The following is a 26,505-nucleotide window of genomic DNA, read 5'->3' on the forward strand; positions in this document are numbered from 1 at the left end:
CCATCAGAAGCTCAGCAGGAGACATGCCATGTTCAAGCAGCAAAGCTCGGTAACTCCACAGAGCTAGATATGGATCTGAGCTACTGCCTTGTGTTTTCTTGATCAGCTGTTTTACTATTTGAACTCCTTTCCCTTCTTTACTGTATGACGGGCCATTAGGGAAGTACAGGGAGCCCAGTATTTGTATCTATATTTGTTGAGGCAGCAAAATTATACATATTTGTATTTGTATTCAAAAGTGTAAAATACAGTTTTTGTTTTTATTACACTTTTAATTTTATGATATTAAAATGTTAAAATAAGTGTTTATGAACAAACATATCAATAGCCCTGATCCTTATAAACCAAATGAGCTTTCATGATTGGTTGTGTGCTGTCATGGTGATCCAGGACACATGTGAGCATCAACTTCTGGTTGGTTGGTCTAACCTTTTCTAAATGGATGTCCTCCCATCGTCAGTGCAAATAAACCATTCTCTTTCACCTTTGTGCCAGCAGAGGGCGCCAAAGCATTATCCATCATTACTAACGCGCTTTACAGACATACAATCTGTAACACTGCCGGCTTCTTCTTTTATGTAAATCTCTCCAAAACAAAAATCTCCACATTAAAAAGCCAACTCATCACATCAAACACCAAAACAAATCAGGATTCTTTGATTGAATCTTTTAAAACTAATGATTCCTGGAGTCACTGTACAAAGGACAACAGACAACAGCGAGATAAACAACATGTAGACGTTACTCTTCAGGAATACCTTTATATCTGCCTGCCTCAGCTGCCAAGTAGCAGTTCTTAACGGAGCACACAGGGACCTCTGCCTTCTCTGTCAGTTAGATTTTAATATTCCATTGTTCCTTATAGATCTAGTCTTTCCTCAGGTAACTGAACACAAACTCACTATTTCACCTCTCTGCTTTACAAGACATGACTCTCATCCCATGTCCCTTCAACCAGCCGCTTCACAGTAAACTGATGCACCTCATGGCTGGATTCTGGATAGCGTTACTGTCGGGGGCATCCTTAAAAGCCCCCAACACATAAACTCATACTATTTAACATTTATCAAACAACAATATCAACAGCATATAACAGAACACTTAAGTTCATTTCATAAATCAATGTCTAGACTGGGCTGCTTGATTTCTTGGGCTAAGTCATTCACATGAAGGGTAAATAATGTAGGAAACCAGCCAGTCCTGAAATTATTGAACTGCAGACATGAAGCTGGGCCTTTGTACAAGACTTTGATGGCATTACAAAATTTTAAAACTTACCAGCTCTAAATCTAATTTATAGCATCATTCCTATTCAAAGAAGTGCTCTCAGTCAGTCAGCATTTTCTGTAACAGCATTAAAGGAAGGTTTTACTACCAGCACTCATTAGAGAAATGAACACTTTTCACTCAAACGTGAACATCTGAACACTAGTCGCCTTTCTCTGCTGCCTTCCTGTTGTCTGCTTTCATTGATCCTTTCCTTGCATGATTCTTAACTTACTATGTATTGTTGTTAACTACTCTGTATTATGTCGTGACATAGTTTGATTGCAGGATGTGCACTGTCTTAGTCTGTGTGTATTATTAAGTTGTGTAAATTTAATTTTATAGCATATGTCATTTTTATTCTAATTTTATGTTTCCTATATAACATCTGGCCAGGGACAACAGATGGAAATGATCCTTTCAGGTGAACTCTGCTCTTTCTGTCACCTGAAATTCTTTGAGAAATTTATAATGTAGTACAAAGTTCAGCAGTTCAGTGATGCCTCACACAGAACTACTCTCTGGAGACAGAAAACGTGATGCTGTTATTAGTCTTTGGAGCCGTTTCTAAACAAACTAACGTGACCAAACTCTTCATGATGAAGGAACATGTCACCCAGTGCAGTGATGTGACTCACTGACATGTTTTTAATAAGATATATCAGGCTTTGATATACACACAATACTTGTTACTAGATCAGTTCATTGTTTGTCTCTGCACAAGAAGAATGTAGAATATAACCAACCTTATCCTTTAAAAGATCTAACATCTGGCCAAGAAACAACAGTTGAAAATAAACCTTTTTGCTGACACTGGTACATTTACAGTGATGTTTATAATGTGCATTGTCCCTGTAAAAATAAAAAAATATGTATTTAGTGTTGTGAACTGTCCTTCCTTTGTTAGAAGCTCTGTTATAAAAACCAAAGTGGACAGATGAAATATATAACAAAATCCATTGCTGTTTATTACTGGTGACTTTATTGTAAAGTCAGGACCTTTGACAGGATCCTGTAGGGATGATGATGTTTCTCCAGTGAGCTGATTGGTCGGTACTCTGGGCTGTTGGCAGGTTTTAATCTGATCCTTTGATATTCACATTTTTTTCCGCTTCTGAAACCAAACCTACGCCCTTGGGTACATCCCAATTTGATCTTTCCTCTCTCCTCACTTGACCCAAAAATCAATCCAGTCTGTCCTTGTGAAGGCTGTTACGGATCTATTAAAGACCCACATCACTTCAGATGACAGTTCATCTGAAGACATCTGTCCTCTGTCCTCCTCACATCTCGTCCTGCACCTCTCCTCTTGTCTTCAGTAGGAGTCACTCAAATGTAAGTGAGGAAAACATGGATGCAATTAAGGAAATTGAGATGTAACCAATGCAGGTCCTCATAAGAATAGAAGCACAGATGTGTGTGTGTTTCCTGACCTGGACTCTAGTTAATCTTCTTACATAAGCGCCGATTTAATTCACTTTCCAGTCCTGCCTGTAATCCCTCCTCCTCATCCTGACATTATGTTTTAATCCACAGATGATGCCGTCAAAACGTGTTTTTTTTCTAATTTCTTTGAAATATGCGTGTCTATGAACTGATGTTATTTTTGTTTCGCTTGTCAACCCATTGAAATTATATTTTGATGTTTGTATGTCTTCATGTAGTTTATTCTTATAGTTGAATGTTGTAGCTATATTATTTACTGTATGTAGCGGAGGTGCAAACATTGATTTTATGTATTTTATTTTAACATGGAAAAGGAGAGGGAACAATAAACAATAAAAAAAGTTGTCTGTTGATCGACTGATCGTTGCAGCTCCAACTCTGTACTTTGTTAACATTGTTGATGTGTTTAATGTCAGTCACTGTGACCCCAAAACATCTGAAGTCTCTCCCTCCTCCCATCTCCCCTTGTGATGTCACAGAAGAGAGAGAGAGAGAGAGAGAGAGAGAGAGAGAGAGAGAGAGAGAGAGAGAGAGAGCAGTGGTCAGACTTAACCTGGCCGTTTGGCTGTTAAACTGATGATCTACAGCTCGTTGTTGTTGTTGTTGTTGTTGTTTTCTTTGACGTTTAGTTTTGCTGTCATCACGCTGTGATCGAGTTTGTTTCTTCGTGGATGTAAACATGATGGAGCTTCCTCACAGCAGCCTGAACAGTCCAAGCCTGCAGCTGTGTGACAGGGAAGGTCAGTGTGTGCTCTTATTTCTACACTGCATAAATCATTTTAACCTATTAACAGCCTGAATGGAGCCATAAATAGACTTTTATACATAAAAGCCCAATCTGAACTTTTTAACCAAACAATTTTGAGCTAAATGCACATTTAAAAATGATCTTTATGATAAAAAAAAGTCATTAGTTTGTTTGTCAGCTGACTGTGTTTCTAAATGTTACTGTAAAAAACATCATCAGGAAACATTAATAGCTCATGTTTGGAAATAATACCTGACCTGGTACTTTATAATAAAAGCTCTGCCTCCTTTCTGCCTTATCTATGATTGATGATCAATTTCAGTGTGATTTTGGGGAAATATTAATAGCAATTAATAAAATAGATTTGATTATTTCATTTAACCAGAAAAAAGTAAGCAAACTCTGCTGCTTATAAACCTTTTTTTGTGACCAACTTTATTTCATTCAGCAAATCAGCAGCTTCTACGTGTCAGCAGCTGTAAGCAGCAGCTCAGTGTCTCTCTGTCCAGCATCATGTTGTGTTGCAGCTGACGGTGTAACATCACCTACTGTAGGCTGTAATATTCTCTCCTCTGATATATGCGGACAGATTCCCTCATTCAGAGGAGGAGGGAGGATGGAGGCTTTAACCCAACAGTGGACTTTACTTTGGAGATGCTGTTCATTTCCTGTTTCCAACCGCGAGTCAGGACAGTTTTTTAAAAAGCGTAACTATGATCCTCCCCTAACCTTTAACCCCGTGGTTATTATTGTAGCCATGACAACGAAGGTGGTCTAACTTTAAGGATGTAGTAACTTTAACCCACCACATGTTTCTCTAACCTCAACAAAGTGATCACTTTAACCCAAACCATCATCTGAACCACAGCGCTGTTGTTTAACAGTGACGTGTTCAAAGGTTTTATAAAACACAGACAGATGATGTCATCCTGCTGATAGAGACACCAGATTAGAAAACGCTCCTATGTGTTGTTCTGGAGTCACATGATCAAACCACGGATCTATAATTTACTGTGGAGGTATTGTTGATATTATGTTTTGTCTCTTTCATGTAAATTAGATGCACATGCTTTTAGATAACATAACTTTTCATAACTTTTTTGTTTTTCATCTCTCAGCTCCTGAATGTGTTTTTTTTTTCTTACTCATCTGACTGTAACTGTAACACTGTTTGGTTGATTCTGCTTATTTTTCCAAACAAATCATCTGGACTCAATTCTCAGTGTATCATTCTAACCAAGAGTGTCCCAGTGAGCTCTGATAAACCTCCACACTCTGCAGTCTTAACGAGGACTGTGGCAGTTATTGGAAATACGTCACACAAGAGAGATTTGACTACTTGCAAATACCACAAGTGTGGTCCTGAGACGGAGCCTTTTTTTTTTTCATCTCAGTGTGTCACTTTTCTGTTGTTGGATGTTGCTGTAGAGGTGACTGAGGCGTTCAGGGGAACCAGAACGAGGAGGAAACCAGCCGCTCTGTTGGTTCTGTTGTTCAGATGAATCCTGCTGCGCTGAGATTCACACAAACAGCTGCTGTCTGACGTCTGGCCTCCAAAAACTCAATTAGTCTGAAGAGGAAACTAAAACTTCATCCTCCAGATGAGATAACACTTGGTACAACAGCAAAGGATTCAATAGTCTTGTGGTTGCAGAGTACAGAAGCACTCTGGGGACTCACTGGTTTACCCAGGATCTGAAGCTCTCCTGTGTCTCCTTTTCCATGCCAGTAAGAAACTAAAACCAATAACTTGTTATTTGACATCCATCAATCATATTTTACATTTTACTTGAAACTTTTATTTACCAGATGCTTTAACTTTAAATTTTCTAAAGAAAATCAGTGGTTTTCCCCAGAAGACAAAACATCTCTGGATATTGAGTGTCACATCTGCGTTTTCACTTTTTAATGTCGTTTTGATATTTTCCTCATTGCTCATGATGCCAGCAGCTGAACAAACGCAGATGACTGAGGATGATCTGAGGCTTTATTCTGAGCAGAGCAGCAGCTAACAGACTCTGCAGCAGATTAGCAGAGATTAGCGTCAGGCTCAGGCAGTGTGAGTTTGGCCGTTTTACATCAGCTTCATTTGTTTGTCTCGTTAAGAGGAAGTGAGGGGTCATCGTTCACAGGAACTGTTAAGCTTTGGGGTTCCTGCAGACCCTCCCCGACCCCTCCTGCTGTCTGAAGAACATGATCGATCTCTCACTTCATTTCTGAAAGTTGCTGATGTTTCCAAACCTACATGATTGCACATAATCAGTTGTTAATTTAAACACCTGATATTAATTTAAGTCAGAACACAAATTGAAACTGTTCAGTCAGTTAGTGCAGACAGTCAGCAGATAAAATCATATATTGTGTTATATATAAAGATTCTACTCTGAAGTCTGATGTCAGATTAATGATTAATGGCTTTATTAACAGTTAATAAATTATATACTAATGCTTTAAAAGATCACATATAAGCATTATAATAACTTTTGGGTTACCAGGTTGTGGAAAATCCTCCTCCAGCATCAAAATGTTTTTGACTTTTTAGCTGTGCAGCGCAGAATACTTATTAATTAAACCAGTAACAACATGAGAAAATCAGGTGCAGTTTGGTGACTTTAAAGGTGCAGAGTGCAGGACTAAGCGGCATCTTGTGGTGACCTCTCTAGAGCCAGTGTTTGGTTTGTCCATTCTGGGCTACTGTAGAAACATGGTGGTGCAACATGGTGGGCTCCATGGAAGAGGACCCGCTCCCTTTGTAGATATAAAGGCTCATTCTGAGGTAACGAAAACACATCAATTCTTATTTTCAGGTGATTATACACTAATTAAAACATACTTATGAATATTATATTCCATTTCTGCCAAGCCTGTTTTGTTAGATGCTCCTAGGCCATGACAAATGTGGGAATGGACACAACGGATGACAGTAAATTAAAGATACTTATTATAATAAAGTAAACAACTGAGGAAATAATTGCAAATATAGAGTGTGTCAGTCAGTAACATCAGTCATGTAGGTGTGAATGTGTGAAGTAAAAACAAAACTAGAATCATGGTTGGAATGACTCAAGGTGAGAGAGAGAGCTCGGACAACGCTGGGAGTTGGCCTTTTATCTTATGGCAGCATTAGGAACAGGTGCTCTGAATCCGGCTGGCCACATCCACATTCTCCCAGATACCTTTATGGACACAAGAATATAACAATAACTCATTACCACACCAGCATCAATACACTTAACGTAGGTTAGGCAGGGGCCGTCACACTGCACCTTTAAGTAAATGCGGTTGATGTTTGGTTGCTGAGAAATTAAAATACAACTCTGAAACACATAAAAGAGGCTTTAAGTCTTTAGAATCTGATCTGAACAGGTTTCAGTTTTTTTCAGTCTCCATGAGAGGCACATTTCTTTTAAAGACTTACAAAGATCAGGAATTAACAAACACTCATAAACCAATTCATCCCTGGAAATATGTTGGTCATTGCATTATGACTGTTATATACATGGGTGGTCATATAAAGAAAACTGGACCAAACCAGGGCTAAAACTCCACAGAACATTGAACCAAAACAGGACTTAAGCACAACAAAATACTGAATCAAACCACAGCCATAGAACTTTGGACAGAACCAGAACCGAAACACCAGAGAATATGAAAAAAAAAAAGTGCTAAAACTACAGATAACGTTGGATCAAAGCAGGACTTAAACTCCAGGAAACACATAAGGTGACCTCAGTGGGATGCTGGTGTTGCTCCACTGAATGAGTCAAGAGACCGCTGTGCTCTAATGCTGCGATAGAAAGTCATCTTTTTTGTGTAAAAGTTGATGTCATAAGTTTTAATTAGTACGTTTATTTAAACAAAACCTGGATCGCTGCTGACTTCAGAAGGGGGGAGTCGGTCAAGTCTGAGGTCGGGAGCAGCGTTCAGGAATTATTTGTACACACGACTAGAAATAGCCATTAGAAAAAGAAATACAGGATTAAAATTAAAAAATATAAACATATATGTATAAAAATGTATGTAACAGAGGCTGAGGTTTGGATATGAATAGTCTCTGTCATGAAGTGTCTGTGGGATAAATGAACAGCAGTGAATTTAAAGCAGTTGGTATTTATAGTCATAGAGTTAAAATAACGTCTTTGCTGATTCTAACAAACATCCGTTGATTTTCATGTCTTATTTTGGGAAGTAAGTTGTTCATTTTCATATAAACCAACATTGATGTAAAAAGGTAAAATTCTCCAAAAATGCAAAGAATGGAGGAAATTAGTTTTTTTTTATAGATGAACCAAAGTTTAAGAAATAACTTTCAGTTATTTTAGTGTTTTGTATTTCGTCCATACATGAATGTCTTTTTCATGAGTTCTCTACAAATTTGTTCCAGGTGTCAATTCACCAGAACGTTTTATAGTTTTATCAGTTAGATGTTTGAATTTCTAACATAATATGTTCATATGTTCATACACAGCACTCAAAGGATGCTTTAGGTGTTCATTAATCTTAATTAGCATCAACGCCGGGACATCTGAGGTGATATACAGCTGACATTTATATTCTTCTCACAGTCCCATAATGTCGGTTAGATTTGTTTATTTAGGATTTCTTCTAATTTTTCCAGTAAATAGTAAACGGATCCATATTTAGATGGAATGATGCACCTTGGTGTTACTTATTAAAATAAATAATAATAATTAATGTGACAGGTGAAGAGGCTCATCAGTTTCTAGTGAGTGAACAGTTTTCCTGCCTCTTCTTCTTCGTTGTGGTCCAGAATCTGGCAGCAGCTTCAGTCTGGTGAATCTCCAGAGTCACGGTACATCACTGAGGCTAATTACCTTCCCATGGTAGATGAATAGATGTTTCACCTCCTCCTTTCACTGGCAGGATGGAGAGAAGAGGAGGAGGAGGAGGGAGGAGGAAGGAAGGCCAGCGGGAGAGCTCTCTGCTTCTGTTTTCTTGTCCTCTGGTGTGTTTAATGTTTGTAGGTGGAGGGGAGTTGGTAGTTGTGAATGGCACCGAGAAAAATTAGTGTTCTCTTAAAAATGAGTCAAGTTGTAAAGTAAAAATAATGTTATTTAAAGACATCTCTGGCTTCAGCGGTCTGTTAGGTAGCCAGACAGAGGTGTACATGTTCATTATTACTTTATTCAGACTATTACAGAAAGAGCCACAGTGCTTGCAGACGTTATGTGCAGAAACAATATGAAGGAAAGAAGCGGATTGTTACATCTGTTTTGTCTCTTAAGCCTTAATTAATGATCATTGTGAGAGAGCTTCTTATCAGTTTGTTTAAGATTATTAGGTTGAATATTCTGCAGACATTTTGTAATCAGCCCAGTTGTCAGAATAAAATGTTGGCATTGCACATTTTTTGCAAACCACGGATATGTTGAATCTGTACGTTTCATTGTTTAATGGGCATCATATCAACATTCCTACAGTATTAGGGTTGTGCGATATGACAATATATATCATGTGACGAGAGAAAAATGCCTATTGTGTCATATTTTGCTCCATCGTGGATTACGTAGATAAATTACTCTTCTTGTCTTTTTACTCACGAAGCTTTTATTGCACTTACAGTAACATAACGAGTTCAGTTCTCATCAACTTCCCACTGCTCTGTCTCTAATCTGCTGCACCGCAAACACACGGAGGATCCAGCCCCGCCGCAGTGGAAAAGAGACAGCGACTATAAATGAGTCTTTATTTGTGTAATTTACCAAATTTATGTGCGAGATAGGTATTGTTATCGGGATATGAGATTTGGGTCATATTGCACAGCCCTATAATATGTATCATAGAGAAAGTGAAATAGCTCAAATGACGTCTATATGAGCTGACTCTCATATATGCAGGTTTGGGCTGGGCGGTGGTCAGTTAGTTATGGAACCGGAAAAACTGTGTATTTTAACCCAAACCATGTTCAGTTTATTCAAAAGACAAGTCACTACCATGGACTCCTGTCTCGTAAATGAGTGTAAACTCTTTGTTGTGGATCATTTTTTATTCCGACAGGATGTTCAATAAAAGTTAATGTTGCGACACAGCTAATAAGCTACAACAGCTTCCTCCGTTTTTGGACTCTGCGTCCTCTCAGAGGTCAACTCTGTCATGATGGCTTTCAACTGGTCCGCAGCACCAAACTCAATGTGCCTTTGTTTGTTTCTGTTATTTATTTTTCATTGATCTTCTGTAAGTGGTTTTCTGTTCAATTATGGGTGGTATAAATAGAAAAAGTAATTAAAAAAACTTTAATTACAAACTTGATGCAAAAAATTTGCCAATTTACATCAACAGGTGAATATTCTGCAGCGATTTCATTCAAATTAATTTAACTTGCTGCAAAATTTTGTCATTTTAATTTCTGGTCCAGACCTTTCTGAAAATTATAATTGTCTCTCCATTTTTCTGTTGTAGTTATTTATAATTTGTTTCCTGTTCCAGCTCACACTGACTGGGAAACATCAGACGTGAGTCGTAGTGAGAAACATATCTGAATGAAGACAGTTTGTGCTGCAGTTTGAAGGCAGCCTGAGACTGTCCTCTGTCCCTTCTCCTTTTCAACAGGCTCCTTGTTCAGCCTGCGAGGTCTCTGTTTCTCTGCTGACTGAAGCCTTTTGTCCACTGACCCCGAACTCTGGAGAGAGCAGAATACAAGGAGGGAGGGATGAAGAGACACACAGGGAGAGGAGAGAAAAGAGATGAATACAGAGGAAGAAACAGAGAGGGGTAAACACAAGTTTGACTCAGAGCAGGGTGAAAGAGAGAAATCCTTTACTGCTGTTTTCACATTAAATTATCCTGAAAACATTTCCTGCAACTTGTACGTCTGAGGTTTACCTCTTCACTGTAGTAGCTGCTATGAAAGTAACACTTTTCAGATAAACGTCATTTTAAGGATAATGTCACAGACAGAAACTGATTTTCACTGTGATCAATAGCTCATATGTTGGTCTGTCAATACCAGCTGATATTTTGTAGAAATGTTGAACAACTTTGGTATAATTTGACTTTGAACGGAGGTTGAGCATTGATACTTTTTAAATACAATGATTTAAAATTTAATTATAGATATTTTGTTTTTATTAAAGATATCTGACACTGCCGTGGTTGATAAGTAGTTGCAAACTTATTATGTCATTTATCTTAAAAGAAAATATTATTTAAAAAATTAATTTAAATTAAGTAAAAATTATTAAATTTCATTTCCATTTTTCAGTTTCATCAAATGTTTTATAACAGTATGAACAGTATCATTTTTAAAGAAAATTTAACAGTATAACTGTAAAACTAACACATTTCATTTGCTGTATTACTAACATTTTTTTTTTCATGATTCATTGTCGATTGTTGAGACAAGACAAAACAGACAGTGAACTTTCACTTCACCAGGAAGGATGAGCATGAATGTCTCAACACACACCAGACGTTCCTCATCATCTTCCTGGGAAACTGTCTGCTGTAGAGTCTGCTGTAACACACAGTGTGACTCCTGACAGTTACATCTGACTCACTTCTACACTGAAAAACGCTAACATGGCAAACTTCAGGATGTGTTGAAGTATCAAATAATCTGTCAAATGATCCTGACTATGACACATGAAACAATAAACACCTCGCTTGGGTGAATTTATTTACTGTGGTTGAAACTCAGTGACAGTAACGACATGTCCACCTGATTTTGGTGCTGACGCAGTTACACACATCAAACTTGCTTGAGCTCGGAGAAAATCACCTTGTTACTTTCAACTTAACCCTATTTTCTATTCCAGAAACTTTGTTTTCACTAAAGCGCCAAAGATTCAGACATTGTTATGTGAAGAAATACAAATAAATCTTTTTCACATTAACTTTGAATGGAAAAAGATAAAGTCATCATATTTTTATTGAATATGCCGATTTGTGTTTTGACTAGTTGAAGGAATGAAGTCACATCTTGTGTTCATTCTGTGTTGTTCATCTGCCACGTGTGATGTCACAATGATGTCATACCACGCTACACTTCCTGTCTTCAGGGTGTACCAGCACGCCCAAACCCAAAACCAAGTGGTTTTTGTGCCTAAACCATTCATGTGTAAAGCAGGAGATTTACTCGCTTCTGCATCATGAACTTGCTTCTGTACTTTGCAAGGATTCCACTAGAGGGCACAACAGGGAACTAAGGATATAAATATAACTTCTGGATTTGCATGATGTAAAATCTGCCAAAAAACACAAAGAAGAAGAAGAAGAAGAAGCATGATATAAAAAACAAACACTGAGACACTCGCAGAGTTTTAATTTGACAAGTTTATATTATTAATTTCTAATTGACATTGTGGGTGTATGTGATGTGCTGTGTTGTATAGCTTTGTATTTGTTGTTCTGTGTGTTTTTGTTGTTTTGTACTGTTTGTTGTTGTGCTGTTGTGTGTTTTGATTGTGGGGGACTACGGATGCAAATTAGCTTCGTGCTAACTCCGGTGCAGTGCATCTTTAATGTTTAAAACTGCACACTGTCCCAATCAATACATCAAATCTACTTTGTTAATTCAAGCATATTTGTCACTGTGCAGCGACGATGACACATTGTACAGATGCGAGTAATTGCAGACTTGGTCTGTTAACTTGTCTTCAAAACTTTCTGCCATTGTTGTTGCTGCTTTCATGCCGACTGACCCCTGACCCCGTCACGTCCCCATACTGCCCCTACTGTTCATGTGCGTATTGCCTCTTGCGGACACTTCGCGTTAATTTCTGAGGACGTGTACAACCAAAGCTCCAAACGAACTCGAGGAAGCCATCATGCCCACATGAACGTGTAGCTAAAAGCAAGTATATCTCCGGCCTAGCGGTTTTGGAAAGATGGAGGCACCAGATTAGAAAACGCTCAGTGTCGTTCTGGAGTCACATGATCAAACCACTTATCAGCTGTTTCGTTTGGAGGACTTGATGCTACTAGAGGTCAGAAACTCCACAGAAGTCGATAGGAACGGGTCTTTTAGTTTGATGGTATGTGACACGGATCTGATGTGGAATGTGATTCAGGGTCAAAGTAGTCTGACCCTCAATGGGTTAATCCCTCACTGTGCTTTCAGGATGATAAAAAGCAGCACTATCTCCTCCTCAAACACTGTTTGACATGAGCAGAGTTAATAAAGCCTGTGACATAATCTTCTTACATCATCAGTCAGTCTCGTCCCTCACAGCGGTTGGATACAAACTTAATCTCTGAACCGCTGCAGTCGTTTTGCTGCAGCACAACATGCAACAGACGTTTAGCTGCAAGTCTTTAAGCAAGTTAGTAACCTCATGTTTAAAGGAATCACATTTAAAGGTTCTTAGGTTCCGTCCCAACACCCACACTTGCAGTATTTGTGAGGCATCAAGTTCCTGCTTTTTGTGATGTATTTCTTGTTGCTGTGTTGAGTTTAATCAGAGCTCCCATCACTCACACAAACACATGGCTCAATCAAGCTCAAAGAATTAGCTCACAGAATTATAATTACAATCACATTAGAGTAAAATATTGCACCTGAAAGAGACATAGCATGATATTATTTTAATGGTTTCTGTCAAGGAACTTATTTCTCTAAATACTGAAGGAAAAATGATCAAAATTGATGCAACAGGACCAGTGATATTGTGTTTTTTATTTCCAATTACTTAGATTATTGTCAGTCCTAAAACCAGCTTATTGTCACATTGCCATCAACATCTAAACAGGTGTTGAGCTTTAGACCGTGATGAATTGCGGGATACACTGAGCACCTGTCCATCACTTTGATCCAGACTGAAATATCTCTATAACGATCTGATCGATTGCTGTGAAATTTTGTTCCCCAGAAGATGAATCCTACTGACTTTTCCTCTTTTCATGAGTCTGACTTTTACGGTTCAGAGTAAAATATCTTGACAACAATTAGATGAAGCTCCAGTGCTTCACATGGCTGCACCGAGGCTGTATATTTGTCACCCTCTTCCTTCTCTTTTTGTTCAAAGAAGAAATAAATAAATTCCATCATGTGACATGACTTACAAAAACATAAAATACTTGTGTTAAATTTCATTTTTATAGTTGAAAATAAATGTGAAATTCATGTTTTTACATGTGAAATATCTACAACCATCGGTGCCTATGTGAACTTACCATTATATGTGAAATTGTTGTTTTCACAAGTGATGTCTTACATTTCAAATGAGAAACGGTGTTCCACATGTGATGAATGTGTTTCATATGATACATTTGGGTTTTTATGTCTCTTATGGAGTCTTCTTTAAGAAAAAAAAGCACAATCTTTCACATTTTCCACATCTGAATAGTTGAGAAAGAGGGTAAAGTTGCTTAATGTACAACAAAAAACACAAGAAACATCCACTTTATTAATTACAAAAACACATATCTGACTTCATGTCACAATTGGATAAATAGCTCACAAAATACAGATTTTACAGCTACCACAGTGAATCATGTACAGGTGTAAATGAGTGTCTGTATGTTTAAATATGTAAGTGAGTTTTCATGGGTTTTAAAAGGCTCCAAACCGACTCTTGTTTTCCAGGTACAGAGTCTGCAGACAGCGGCATCGGGGATCTGGACGACCTGCCGGTTCCCCAGCAGATCCACATCAGTAACATCACCTGTGATTCATTCAAGATCAGCTGGGACATGGACAGCAGAGGCAGAGAGAGGATCACACACTACTTCATCGACCTAAACAAGAAGGAGAACAAGGAATGCAACAAGTTCAAACACAAGGTTGGTATGACATAATGTCTATGGGAAAAAAGGGAAAAAATCATCTTCCGAGTCCGATTAAACTAATGTTGATCTTTTAGCTTTTTCTGTTTGACTCAGTTCCTCTGTGGGAAAATAAAGAGTCACAAAGTTTCAGTCCTCTTCATTACCAACCGCATCTCTGATTTTTTTTCAGTGATTCAAATATTTCTGGTGTTGTCGTCTGTTTCCCTGATTGTTACATGCAGGAACTATTTCTTGATGAATGATAGTGTTTCCAGGTTATCGGCGGAAGTAGACGAGCTGCCATCACTGCAGTGTCACCTCACTTGTAAACCAGTGTCTTACTATGTAATGTTGGTAAAAGATTCCCCCTTTAAATGATTTTGCCAAGAAATTTCTCCGGGAGATCCTGTGGAAGTATGTGTTGAAAATATAGTCATTAAATATAATTTAAAAAAGATTATAATCTACAAACTGAATGTGTTCCAGTTTTTACAGACGTCTTTTCTTTTCTGTTCTGTTATCAGCTGCTCAAACAAACTGACCCTTTGGCCACAAAAGCCTGCTCCATGAAATCTATTTAACTTTCATATATCTCCACAAGATCCTCATGTCCATCCAAGACCATCTAGAGACCACTAAAGACTACTGCCTACACAGGGCCTAGCGTAGTATATCTAGTGCTACATTTTCTGGCAAAAAATTCAATTTTTAATTTGCTTGTTTTATTAATTGATGCATTTCTTGTGATTAGCGGCAGTCAAAGTGTGAAAATGTGATAGAAATATGACATTTCTATTTGTTTCATGTATTAATTTGAGTAGCGTTACTTATTACTTGACTTGGTTAGACACAACAACGAACAGACCAGATCAAGCGAAAGATAAAGAAAAACGTTTTATTTCTCTGTATGGTTGATTCCATGATGTTGTCTGACACTTATAATAACAACCTGAGCTTGTCATTGACGGGGTGCTATTGCCTCAAAGGATTACATCGCAGCCCATTTAATGGCTGCCAGCTGCAGCATTCTCGCTCAATACTAAATCATCTTCAAACTGAATTTGTAGGCAGGTGAGAAAACACTCAGAATACTCTGCAGCTGCTGGTGTCTTTGCTCTGCGTTTCAGGATGTGCCGACTAAGCTTGTGGCGAAGGCGGTTCCCCTGCCGATGATGGTGAGAGGCCATTGGTTCCTGAGCCCTCGGACAGAGTACACCGTGTCCGTCCAAACAGCCTCCAAACAACCAGACGGAGAATATTCTGTTTCTCAGTGGAGCGAAATCATCGAGTTCTGCACAGCAGGTCCAACAAAATACTCACAGTCCATGATCCATGTTCTCTGGACTTTTCATGCACTGACACTACCACAGTGGTCTCTGAATGAAGATTACCCTCTCTATTGCAGTGTAAATGTTGTGTTAGCGAGTTTAATATTTAAATCCTCAGCTGCTCTTCTTTTTGTCTTTCTGAATTATTCGGTGTGTAATGTCTAGACATTCAGATGCATATACTGTTCATGTGTCTCCAGATTACTCCACAGTCCATCTGAACCAGCTGCTGCAGAAAGCTGAGGTGATCGCCAGCAGGATGCTGCCGTTCACCGTCTTCTACCGAAACCAAGAGAAGGAGTATTTCCAGCAAGCCAGGTGTGTGTGTTTCCTCTATCTTCACTGAAGTCACACACTTTGCATGTGTTCAGGTGTGTTTTAACCCCTGTGTGTGTGCTGTGAACAGCCCCTCTTATCGTTCCAGAGATGCTCAGTGCTGCCGTATGCTGCCAGCGGTTAAAGACAACAGCGGCAGCCACGGGTCACCCATCAGCGGCAAACTGGAGGGGATCTTTTTCAGCTGCAACACAGAGTTCAACACAGGAAAACCCCCCCAGGACTCCCCATATGGACCCTACCGCTACCAGGTACAGCATACATGAAAACATTATTCAGACTAACTGATACTCTGAGAGGAAACTAATGACATTATTACCTGTAGTGTTAAGTATATAATAACAATAATAATAATAATAATAATAATAATAATAATAATAATAATAATAATAATAATAATAATAATAATAAATAATGACATAAGTCTGAACCTTTAAACCTGTAAATCTTTAATATCTTTACTGTGCAAATACATTCAGGTACATTAGATGTACCCCATTTATAAGTCCATGGTTTCACATGGCTTCCACATGGCTGCGAGGGTCCGGTGACATAAATTTCATCAATTTTCATCTGCCCATGTCAGCGAGGGTAATAAAAACCTGTACCACTTCATTAGTTACAAACTACAATTGCATGGTTGAGACTTTATGCATGTTACCTTGCCACACATGGGAAATTCAGGGATCAATGGCTTGCACCAAAACTCCAGGACATTAACACCAGCAGTGTCTAAATCAAAGCATCCAGTGCATATTTACCGGCCTCTTTATAAGCCAGATTCACAGCACCGTCCACTATGCAAATCTTCATGTTGTATGGACAAACACAGATAGATAGATAGAAGAGACCAAGACCACAATGCACTTGGTGGAGAACTTACTCAGTGCTGTCACCTAGTGACTAAATTTTGCAACAGCAAATAAAACCTTGGGAGCCCACTTAAAATCTACAATACATTTTGCACATACATTTAAATAATGTAATGTTATCAAATCTTGAGAGACAAGCTCCTGTTCTTTATCATTTCAAACAGCACAACCCAAATAAACATACAGGTCTGTCAAAAATAAATGAGGAGATAATGCCACCACAAATGGAAATCATTAAATAAACCAGAAATGTATTGCAGCTTCACAGAAAATGTTCACACTGTTGTCAGTGGCCTGACCAACATGCTGAATCTGTTAGTGTTCCATGTGCGTCCTGACCTCTTAGTTAATGTTAATGTACTTAGTGTTACAATAGTGCTAGTAGAAGCAGACAATGTAATACTAATAGTAAGTTTTGGTTTTCTGCTGTCATAAAACAATCTACACATACTTTTCCACATATTCACCAAGGAAAATCACAACCAATGCATTGTGTATATTTGTTTTTGCACAGATCCAAGCAGACATCCTCTTCAACCGGAATACCAACATCTACTTTGGGGATTTTTACTGCATGTACACGTCGTATCACTACATTATTGTAGTCCTGGCTCCTGACGGCTCCAAAGGAGACGCCTTCTGTAAAGGAAGGTTACCGGCCCTGGACAGATCCAACAACTGCTTCCTAACCTGCACTGAGGAAGATGGCGGCTTGCTGTCTTTCCATCACGCCCAGGATGTCATACTGGAGGTGATCTACACGGAGCCAGTGGATCTGTCTTCGGGAACGGTAGCACAGATCAGCGGGCACCAGCTCATGAGCCTGTCCACCGTCAATGCCAAGAAAGATCCCAGCTGCAAGATCTGCAACATTAGCGTGGGACGTTAGCCAGATTTCTGACTGATAACCAGCTAACCTGCTAATCACTGACTGGAAGGTAGCTAACAAGCTACTAACTTAGTTTCCACTCTTTGTGGAACGACTGGCTAGCTAGATGCTAGCAATGACTGACTAGCAAGGAGGCAATACATTTATTTTTTTAACTTAACTAAGTTCTATTTTATTTTTTATATTATTACACAGTGGTCATGCACAATTCATAGCACCATAGTTACATATAAGTGATCGAGTGCGTGTGACGGAAAATGAAATGAATGAAACCAGAAATTTTGGTCAAATTTTGGTTAAAAAAATCAGCACCCACAGAGTCGGGTGTGGACTACACCTGCAGAAACTGCAACAGAGACTGCCACTCAAGAATTGCGTTGTTTAGCCACAGCAGGCGCTGCAATTCAACCACAGACTAATCCTTGGCGCTCCATTGTCTAATGAGACAGAGGGAAGCCAACAGATTAAAATGGTAAATTTAAAAAAAAGAAATATTAAATAACATTCATTCTGTTTTTACTGGCCTTTAACAAACAAAATTTCCCATAAGTCCCAGACCATCAGGCTTTAATGTCACAACTCGACAGCATGAAGTGAGTTAACAGATTAATTGTGTGTCTGTAATAACAGCAGGAGTCAACTGAACATTTGTCTTTAGACAGATAACAGATGAAAAGTTGAAAAAAATCACATAAGAAGAGAAAGCTGGATATTATGGTCATGGAAGAAACAAAGTATGTTTACACAAGTATGCACGCTGCTATGCTGGTAAACTTTCAGTGGAGCTGTAGGTTTTTTTGTGTGCTCACAAATTAATTACTAACTTTGTTAAAATCACATGGGTTTCAACTTCCTATATCCAGTATGGTAGGTAATGCTAATTCTTAAATCTTTTTTTGAATATGGACAGTAAATCCCTGGAACTCTGTTGATTTTTCTTTTTTAAGAAAGTCCAATGTGGAAGCTAGTACAGAAGTAGAGATGCAATGATTAGTTGATTAATTGATAAGTTGCCAACTATTGGAGTCATTTTTTAAAGAAAAAATGTCCAATTCTCTGATTCCAGCTTCTCAAATATGAATATATTCTGGTTTCTATGGCAGTAAACTGAATATGTTGGGTTTTGGGAAACAGTGATCAACATTTTTCACCATTTTCTGGACCAAAAAACAAAATGGTCAAGAAAATAATACAATAGGACAATACAATAGTTAATCCAGGTGGCTTATTTCTGTGTTTACCATTAGTCAGACATAGAGACAAACGTCAGCTGCATGAAAACAAAGATTTCTAACAAGTTTCACAAATTGCACCTCTACTTCTGAAACAAAACAAAGATGGCAGCCTGCCAGCTTCCAGGATAGGAAACAGTCACAACTTGGGAAACAGGTTAAAAAATCTTTTTTAGCGTGAAGCTGACACAATATTTTTTCATCCAGATGGTCAAAGAAGTGTTTGAGGATTCTGGAAATAACATTATAAAGGCAATAGGTAAGGCTGCAATTAACAATTACTTTCATTATTGATTCATCTGTCGATTATTTTGTAATTAAAATGATCAGTAATTTGGTCTATAAAGTCTCCAAAAATGATGAAAAATGACAATCACCATTTCTCAAAACTCAAGGTAACCTTGTTCTTTTGTCCCGCCCGCCAGTCCACAACCCAAAGATATTGTTTAATATCACAGAAGACTAAATGAACCTGAAAATATTCACATTAGAATTGGGAATTTGGATATTTTTTCTTAAAAAATAAAGAAATGATGAAAAAAAGTATTGACACACTCAAATCTGTGCAAGAACCTTTTCAATAGCGAGCTTCTGGTCAGATACCTTCTTCAAGGCATAAACAGGTAGCAAGTAAATGCAGCGGTACAAAGGGCAGAGAAAACATCACTTCATTAATGCAGAACACTTGTGTGGCTAAACATCAAGGGAGTTGTAGTCCTGGATATAGTGGACTACAAGTTAAAGATACAGTGTCTATGGAGACGGTCAAGAAAACACTAAAAACACTGAATTTACTAAATTTACAATATACACAACACAACAAAATAGAATAAGCAACAACAGAGATCAGTGCTATGTAAACATAAAGCTACAGCCATCATATAACATAGAATATAAAATATTTATTATAATTTATTCATAGCAAAACACTCATATTGAAATCCTCATTTAGACCCATTGGGTTCCATATACAGCCAGTAATGACTCTCTTTTGGAGCCCTTGTCTAATTTTGTTGATTATTTCATTGAGCCATATGTTCCTCCATCATATATCAAGTATTCCACCGATGTCATTAATAAAATTTCAGAAATGAAAGATCCAACTGGGGACACTTTTGTCTTAGATGTGGAAAGCCTTTACACAACATATCCCATGAGCGAGGACGAGATGCTCTAGGCTTTTATCTTCAGGATCAAACTGACCCCCCCCCCGTGAATTCACTTGTGATTTAGCCTCTTTAGTCCTTAAGCTCAATTACTTCTCCTTTATAGGCGATTTCTATCTACAATTAAGAGGCACATCCAAGGGTTCTACTTGCTCCATTCTACACCAATCTTTATATGAGTTTTTTGTTGTTGTTTTTTTTTAGCACAAATTTGTTTTCAACCCTGATAACAATCAATTTTGTCAAAAAATCCTCAAATGGTACAGATATTTGGATGATACACATTTGAAAAATAAATATCAATCTATCAGTCGCTATCAGGAAGACGGCAGCAGAGGATTCAGTAGACTGGTGGTAGCGGAGGGGGGGGGGGGGGGGCGTGACTCCCAGGGCAGAAGCTCTCTCTGGGACTGATGAAGGTTACCCAGGATCTGAAGCTCTCCTGTGGGCTTCAGTGTCTCAGTCTCTCCTTGTGTCAGACTCCATGAGGATGTTTGGCCTGCAGTGTAAATTTAAAGGTTGATACCACTGTTGAAACTGTATGAAACCATTGTCTGTTTTTCATTATGTGTCAGCATTAAAAAAGAACAATAATAGCACAATGAACATTTTTCACAAACTTGGGCTATGAGGACATGGCTACACACAGAAAAGAGGTCACTCTTGAAGTAGCAGAAATCGAACAGCTGAAAAATGGCAAAGTTTTGAGTGATGGCAGTTTGACTTCAAACATTGGCATTGGCCCAAAAATGGACATTGCAATGTCCTTGACACTGTTAGTGAAACTAGGGCTAGAGAGGGAGCAATGGAGGGCCTCGAACCGGTGTCTATACCTGGTGAGACCAGACCAGAACCTGAGGACAAGAAACAACAAAACCCAATAATTCGGCTCTTAAAAATCAGACTCAAATTTATGATAATTGGATTTGTGTTTTGGAGAGTCACAGCAATCTTGATTGCCTTATGGTTTCCAGCTCATGTTGAAAGGTGGGATGTTGTAGATTATGGAATAATGACCCGAAAAGCCTCACTCGGTACCAGAGTGAGTTTAGAGACATTTTTGTCAGCTATTTTGGAGAGTGTAACAGAACAGGACGTGACAGCTTATGCTGACTGAAGCATCAGGAAGTTGACAGGCTGTTAAAACAATGCATATCAAAGACACCTAAGCAAGCTGATCGTCTTCTCTCTCCTTCATGGCTCACACCCATGACTTGGACAGATGCCAGAGCTGTGCACATGGACATGACTAATGTATGTGACATTTCTTGGCTTATTCTTTCTGACCATGAAAGACAAACTTGGGTTATGGGTGATCCAACATACAAGTGACTTATCAAAAATTGAACATGACTACCTTATCTTTGAAATAGGAATATGTCTGTTACGCAATGATTCCTGTTAAAACTACACGTTGGCAATTTAAAGCCCGACAAGTCTTGAGTGACACATGGCTGCAATTCTCTAATTGTATATTTTTGAATGATTCCGGTAACATTAAATCCGTCCCTACAGAGGAAACAGGAGAGCCATTGACTTGGACAAATTTGACTAAACCAAAGTTGCTACCTACATTTAGGTTACAATCTCTAGTGCCTATTCAGCCTAGATATGTGTGGTCCACATTTCTAAATCTGATTAAAGAATACTTTCCTAGGAAAAAAGTGATTACAGACACTCCAGATGATCTAACTAAAACTGTTCAAGATCCCATCCCAAACCGTTCTAAGAGGACAGTTAAAACTACTCCTAAAAGGAAATGGTACTACAATGCAGGTGATAAAAATCCTGTTATTTCAGATTTGACTCGAGAGTTTTGTGCATGTGGTTATGACCTCACTGGTAAGCGGTGGTGGAAATGGCCTCTGCTCAGTTTTACAGCAGCTCATAGAGAGGGGAAAAGATGGCATACTACAGGATCTCTCAGATCTCCTTCTGTAGTCTCCTTAGGTCAAAACTTACCTTGGGTAAAATATGAGAGAATTAGAAATTCTGACAATGTCTTGGTAAATGTTAGTTATACTGAATTACCAGTGTCAGGTTCAGACGCGTGGGTGGCTATTTATGGAAATTATGAAAACACTTGCAAAATTTGACTTGACTTGCAAAAGTGTGTTCTCAGAAAATACAACAACACAAGGGGAAAAAGGAAGTGGTCTAATCCAACTTCTACAGAAATTGGCTCAAAAGATTTCCAGGTTTATCCTCTATGTTATGTAAGTGAGAAGAAACAACAAATTGAATGCAATCTGGACACTTTTAAAAAGGTAGCAAAGAGATTGAGTGTAAAAACTCAAAAAGTTCTAGCCTATGGGTTTCTTCCAGGTGATCTTAATCTTGTAAAACAATGTTTGCAATCCACTGATCAAGTGATAACATTTGTCATGATGCGATGGCTTTCCCTCTATACAGGAGGAAATGTAGGCTATGCTAGAGACACTGCTAGCCATTTAGCTCAAAGAACAAAAGCAGGTTATACATATGGTACAACTCCTGCATATTTCTTGCAGAATTTTCGCCTGAATGCTAGTCTTACATCTCCTACAATTATCACTCAACAGGAAAAAGGCTTATTCAAATTCATATGGGGAATTAGGAATATGATGAGAAATGATTTCAGCTATTATGGGGCCTATACTTCAAATTCTCAAGCCATTTATGGCTATTATGGACCAGGAACTTGTACTGAAGAAAGTAAAAAACAAAATTATCGTTTCCAATATTATCCACAACAGGAATGGAAAGCTCAAAAGACTCTGACCCAAGATTTTGTTAAATCCAGAGTAATTGGGAAAATTGGCCAGAAGTGGCATCTGTTCTCAGGAATTCCAGGAGAGCAACCTAGCCAAGATAGAGAAGAATGCATGTTAAAAAGGTCTTAAATTAAAAGAATTTATCGAACAACAATGCGCAATGATCCATCTTTAAACAATGCTTGGAATTATCATCTATGGATTTGTTTTCTGATTCTTGGTTTGGAGGAACAACTGGCAAAGCCAAAAATCCATATGTGGGTTTTTTGGATTATCATGCTCCTCATACACTTTCTCCTCAGGAGTTTATGCTAGGTAAAAAGGAGTTTATGATTGAAGATTGGTGTGCTATGTCTGACTTGGCCACTTATGATCGTTGGAAGTCTTCATTTGGAAAAGTTGACTTTCATTTGAAATGATCTCCTATGAATACTTCTGATTTCAGAATACATTGTCAAGCCTCAGTTAGTGGAAAAATTTATATTTGGAACATTATGACATCTTCATTAAACTTGGAGGCACACCTAATACAGTTAAAAACAAAGTAGTGGAAGGAGCTCGCACAGCAATTGACTCTGTAAGCAGAGTATTTGAGAATGCATGGCAGAAATCCTTATCTGTCTTTCACAAATTCAAATGGGCCTTATTGGCTATGTTTATTGTCATTGTGGTCACAGTTGCCCTCGGCATTTTGCATAAATTAGGCTTGTCTCAACCTATAGTGCGTAGGCAAATTCATTTGGATTCTGATCAAATTCATAGCTAAATTATTATGGTTTGGAGTAAAACTGATATGGCAGTCGATGCGCGTCATATGCCATATTAGTCTCTGTCTTTGTCGAACAAAGGTCAGGTGTCAAGCTCAACGTCTGACACGCACTAAGGATTTGTTTCTCGATTTGCAGGAAATTAACAGAATGATGTGAATCATATATGATCGTTTTCCTGTGGAGGATCATTAAAACATTCAAACTAACATTATTATTATATATGTGAGCTACAGATTAAAAGAAACTCTCAATCCTCACTGTCTATTTTTATTATGTAATAACTTCCTCCTTAGACCTAGCAACGGTTGTCATGCAATTTTGTGGTTTGGCTCATATATATATCCCTTTTTGGCAGAAGTAGACATACCCTTTATGGTTGAAGTTGATCATGATTCAGATTTCAGATTTTACATTTTACATGTCAATTATATAATGATATAAACTGTTTGAAGATTTTCTTATGTTGATTATTTTACTTTTCATTGTTATTGGTGTTTTGCAGAAAGGACGACACAAGTTGCATAAACCCAGCTGATGCCTCTAAGTAGACAATTGATTGGTTCATAGTAGGAGAGGTATTGTCTCAACCAAGAGACTATGCTGACGTGTGATCACAGTCACACAGGTGGTAGCTGCGAAGGGGCCGCCAGTCGGAAGGACCGGGCGGTGCTGAAGAGGTATAATAATTCTCCATTTGGTTTTCCCAACATCTTTGTGGCTCATTTATGCTATCTATCACTCTGACCAATGCCACCACTAACCACAGACTTCCGCTCTCTGATTTTCGAGTATGCTTTGGCCAAGGGAGGGTGTTGAAAGTTCCACTATATGTGGCCGAGGCAAACTCTATTCAGGCCCACTTTCAGGCCTACTTTAAGCTATTTTATTAATTAAAGTCGGGGACAAATTAACATAATGTGTTGCACCAGTTTCTGAGGAATTTGCCTCAAACCACATGAGCTCATACAGTCGGAGGTTTTGTTAGTCCTGGTCCAAGGGAAAGGCAAGGCGTCACATATGGTTGGCAGAGCCCTCCAAGGAGAGGCTATGGCAAAACAGGGATACCTCAGAAAGAAGCACTGGGAACCTTTGGAGTGGTCATCTTATACACCTGGTGAATGCATGTTTTGTAAAGGAGAGTGTGCACAGCCCTAACCACGAGAAACCTGCACGACTTCCTGATGGGAATTCGATGCATACGCCACAAGATAATATGATGTGGAGAAGAGAAGGAACAAGAGTGCTGCTTTGTAGAGACTGCAATTTAGAACATTGTACAATACATCTGACGTTCTGACTGAGACACGCAAGCCTCAACTGCCACAACACTTAAAAATGCCACATTATGATTGGATGACAGAATTCACAAACTTGGGCTATGAGGATATGGCTACACACAGAAAAGAGGTCACTCTTGAAGTAGCAGAAATCGAACAGCTGAAAAATGGCAAAGTTTTGAGTGATGGCAGTTTGACTTCAAACATTGGCATTGGCCCAAAAATGGACATTGCAATGTCTTTGACACTGTTAGTGAAACTAGGGCTAGAGAGGGAGCAATGGAGGGCCTCGAACCGGTGTCTATACCTGGTGAGACCAGACCAGAACCTGAGGACAAGAAACAACAAAACCCAATAATTCGGCTCTTAAAAATCAGACTCAAATTTATGATAATTGGATTTGTGTTTTGGAGAGTCACAGCAATCTTGATTGCCTTATGGTTTCCAGCTCATGTTGAAAGGTGGGATGTTGTAGATTATGGAATAATGACCCGAAAAGCCTCACTCGGTACCAGAGTGAGTTTAGAGACATTTTTGTCAGCTATTTTAGAGAGTGTAACAGAACAGGACGTGACAGCTTATGCTGACTGAAGCATCAGGAAGTTGACAGGCTGTTAAAACAATGCATATCAAAGACACCTAAGCAAGCTGATCGTCATCTCTCTCCTTCATGGCTCACACCCATGACTTGGACAGATGCCAGAGCTGTGCACATGGACATGACTAATGTATGTGACATTTCTTGGCTTATTCTTTCTGACCATGAAAGACAAACTTGGGTTATGGGTGATCCAACAGACATACAAGTGACTTATCAAAAATTGAACATGACTACCTTATCTTTGAAATAGGAATATGTCCGTTACGCAATGATTCCTGTTAAAACTACACGTTGGCAATTTAAAGCCCGACAAGTCTTGAGTGACACATGGCTGCAATTCTCTAATTGTATATTTTTGAATGATTCCGGTAACATTAAATCCGTCCCTACAGAGGAAACAGGAGAGCCATTGACTTGGACAAATTTGACTAAACCAAAGTTGCTACCTACATTTAGGTTACAATCTCTAGTGCCTATTCAGCCTAGATATGTGTGGTCCACATTTCTAAATCTGATTAAAGAATACTTTCCTAGGAAAAAAGTGATTACAGACACTCCAGATGATCTAACTAAAACTGTTCAAGATCCCATCCCAAACCGTTCTAAGAGGACAGTTAAAACTACTCCTAAAAGGAAATGGTACTACAATGCAGGTGATAAAAATCCTGTTATTTCAGATTTGACTCGAGAGTTTTGTGCATGTGGTTATGACCTCACTGGTAAGCGGTGGTGGAAATGGCCTCTGCTCAGTTTTACAGCAGCTCATAGAGAGGGGAAAAGATGGCATACTACAGGATCTCTCAGATCTCCTTCTGTAGTCTCCTTAGGTCAAAACTTACCTTGGGTAAAATATGAGAGAATTAGAAATTCTGACAATGTCTTGGTAAATGTTAGTTATACTGAATTACCAGTGTCAGGTTCAGACGCGTGGGTGGCTATTTATGGAAATTATGAAAACACTTGCAAAATTTGACTTGACTTGCAAAAGTGTGTTCTCAGAAAATACAACAACACAAGGGGAAAAAGGAAGTGGTCTAATCCAACTTCTACAGAAATTGGCTCAAAAGATTTCCAGGTTTATCCTCTATGTTATGTA

General features: G+C 38.5%; 1 protein-coding gene across 1 annotated transcript; it reads left to right on the forward strand.

Annotated features, from left to right (window-relative positions):
- The first annotated feature begins 3,278 nt into the window (after positions 1-3,278).
- LOC137172730 (phytanoyl-CoA hydroxylase-interacting protein-like) lies at positions 3,279-20,353 on the forward strand. The gene is made up of 6 exons (XM_067577341.1): positions 3,279-3,452; positions 14,004-14,200; positions 15,313-15,487; positions 15,714-15,831; positions 15,920-16,100; positions 17,236-20,353. Exons 1-6 carry the CDS (start codon positions 3,392-3,394, stop codon positions 17,608-17,610), a joined length of 1,107 nt encoding a protein of 368 aa, XP_067433442.1. The 5' UTR covers positions 3,279-3,391; the 3' UTR covers positions 17,611-20,353.
- Positions 20,354-26,505: the final 6,152 nt, after the last annotated feature.

The sequence above is a fragment of the Thunnus thynnus genome, chromosome 20 (genome assembly GCF_963924715.1).
Source record: "Thunnus thynnus chromosome 20, fThuThy2.1, whole genome shotgun sequence".
NCBI classification, from domain to species: Eukaryota; Metazoa; Chordata; class Actinopteri; order Scombriformes; family Scombridae; genus Thunnus; species Thunnus thynnus.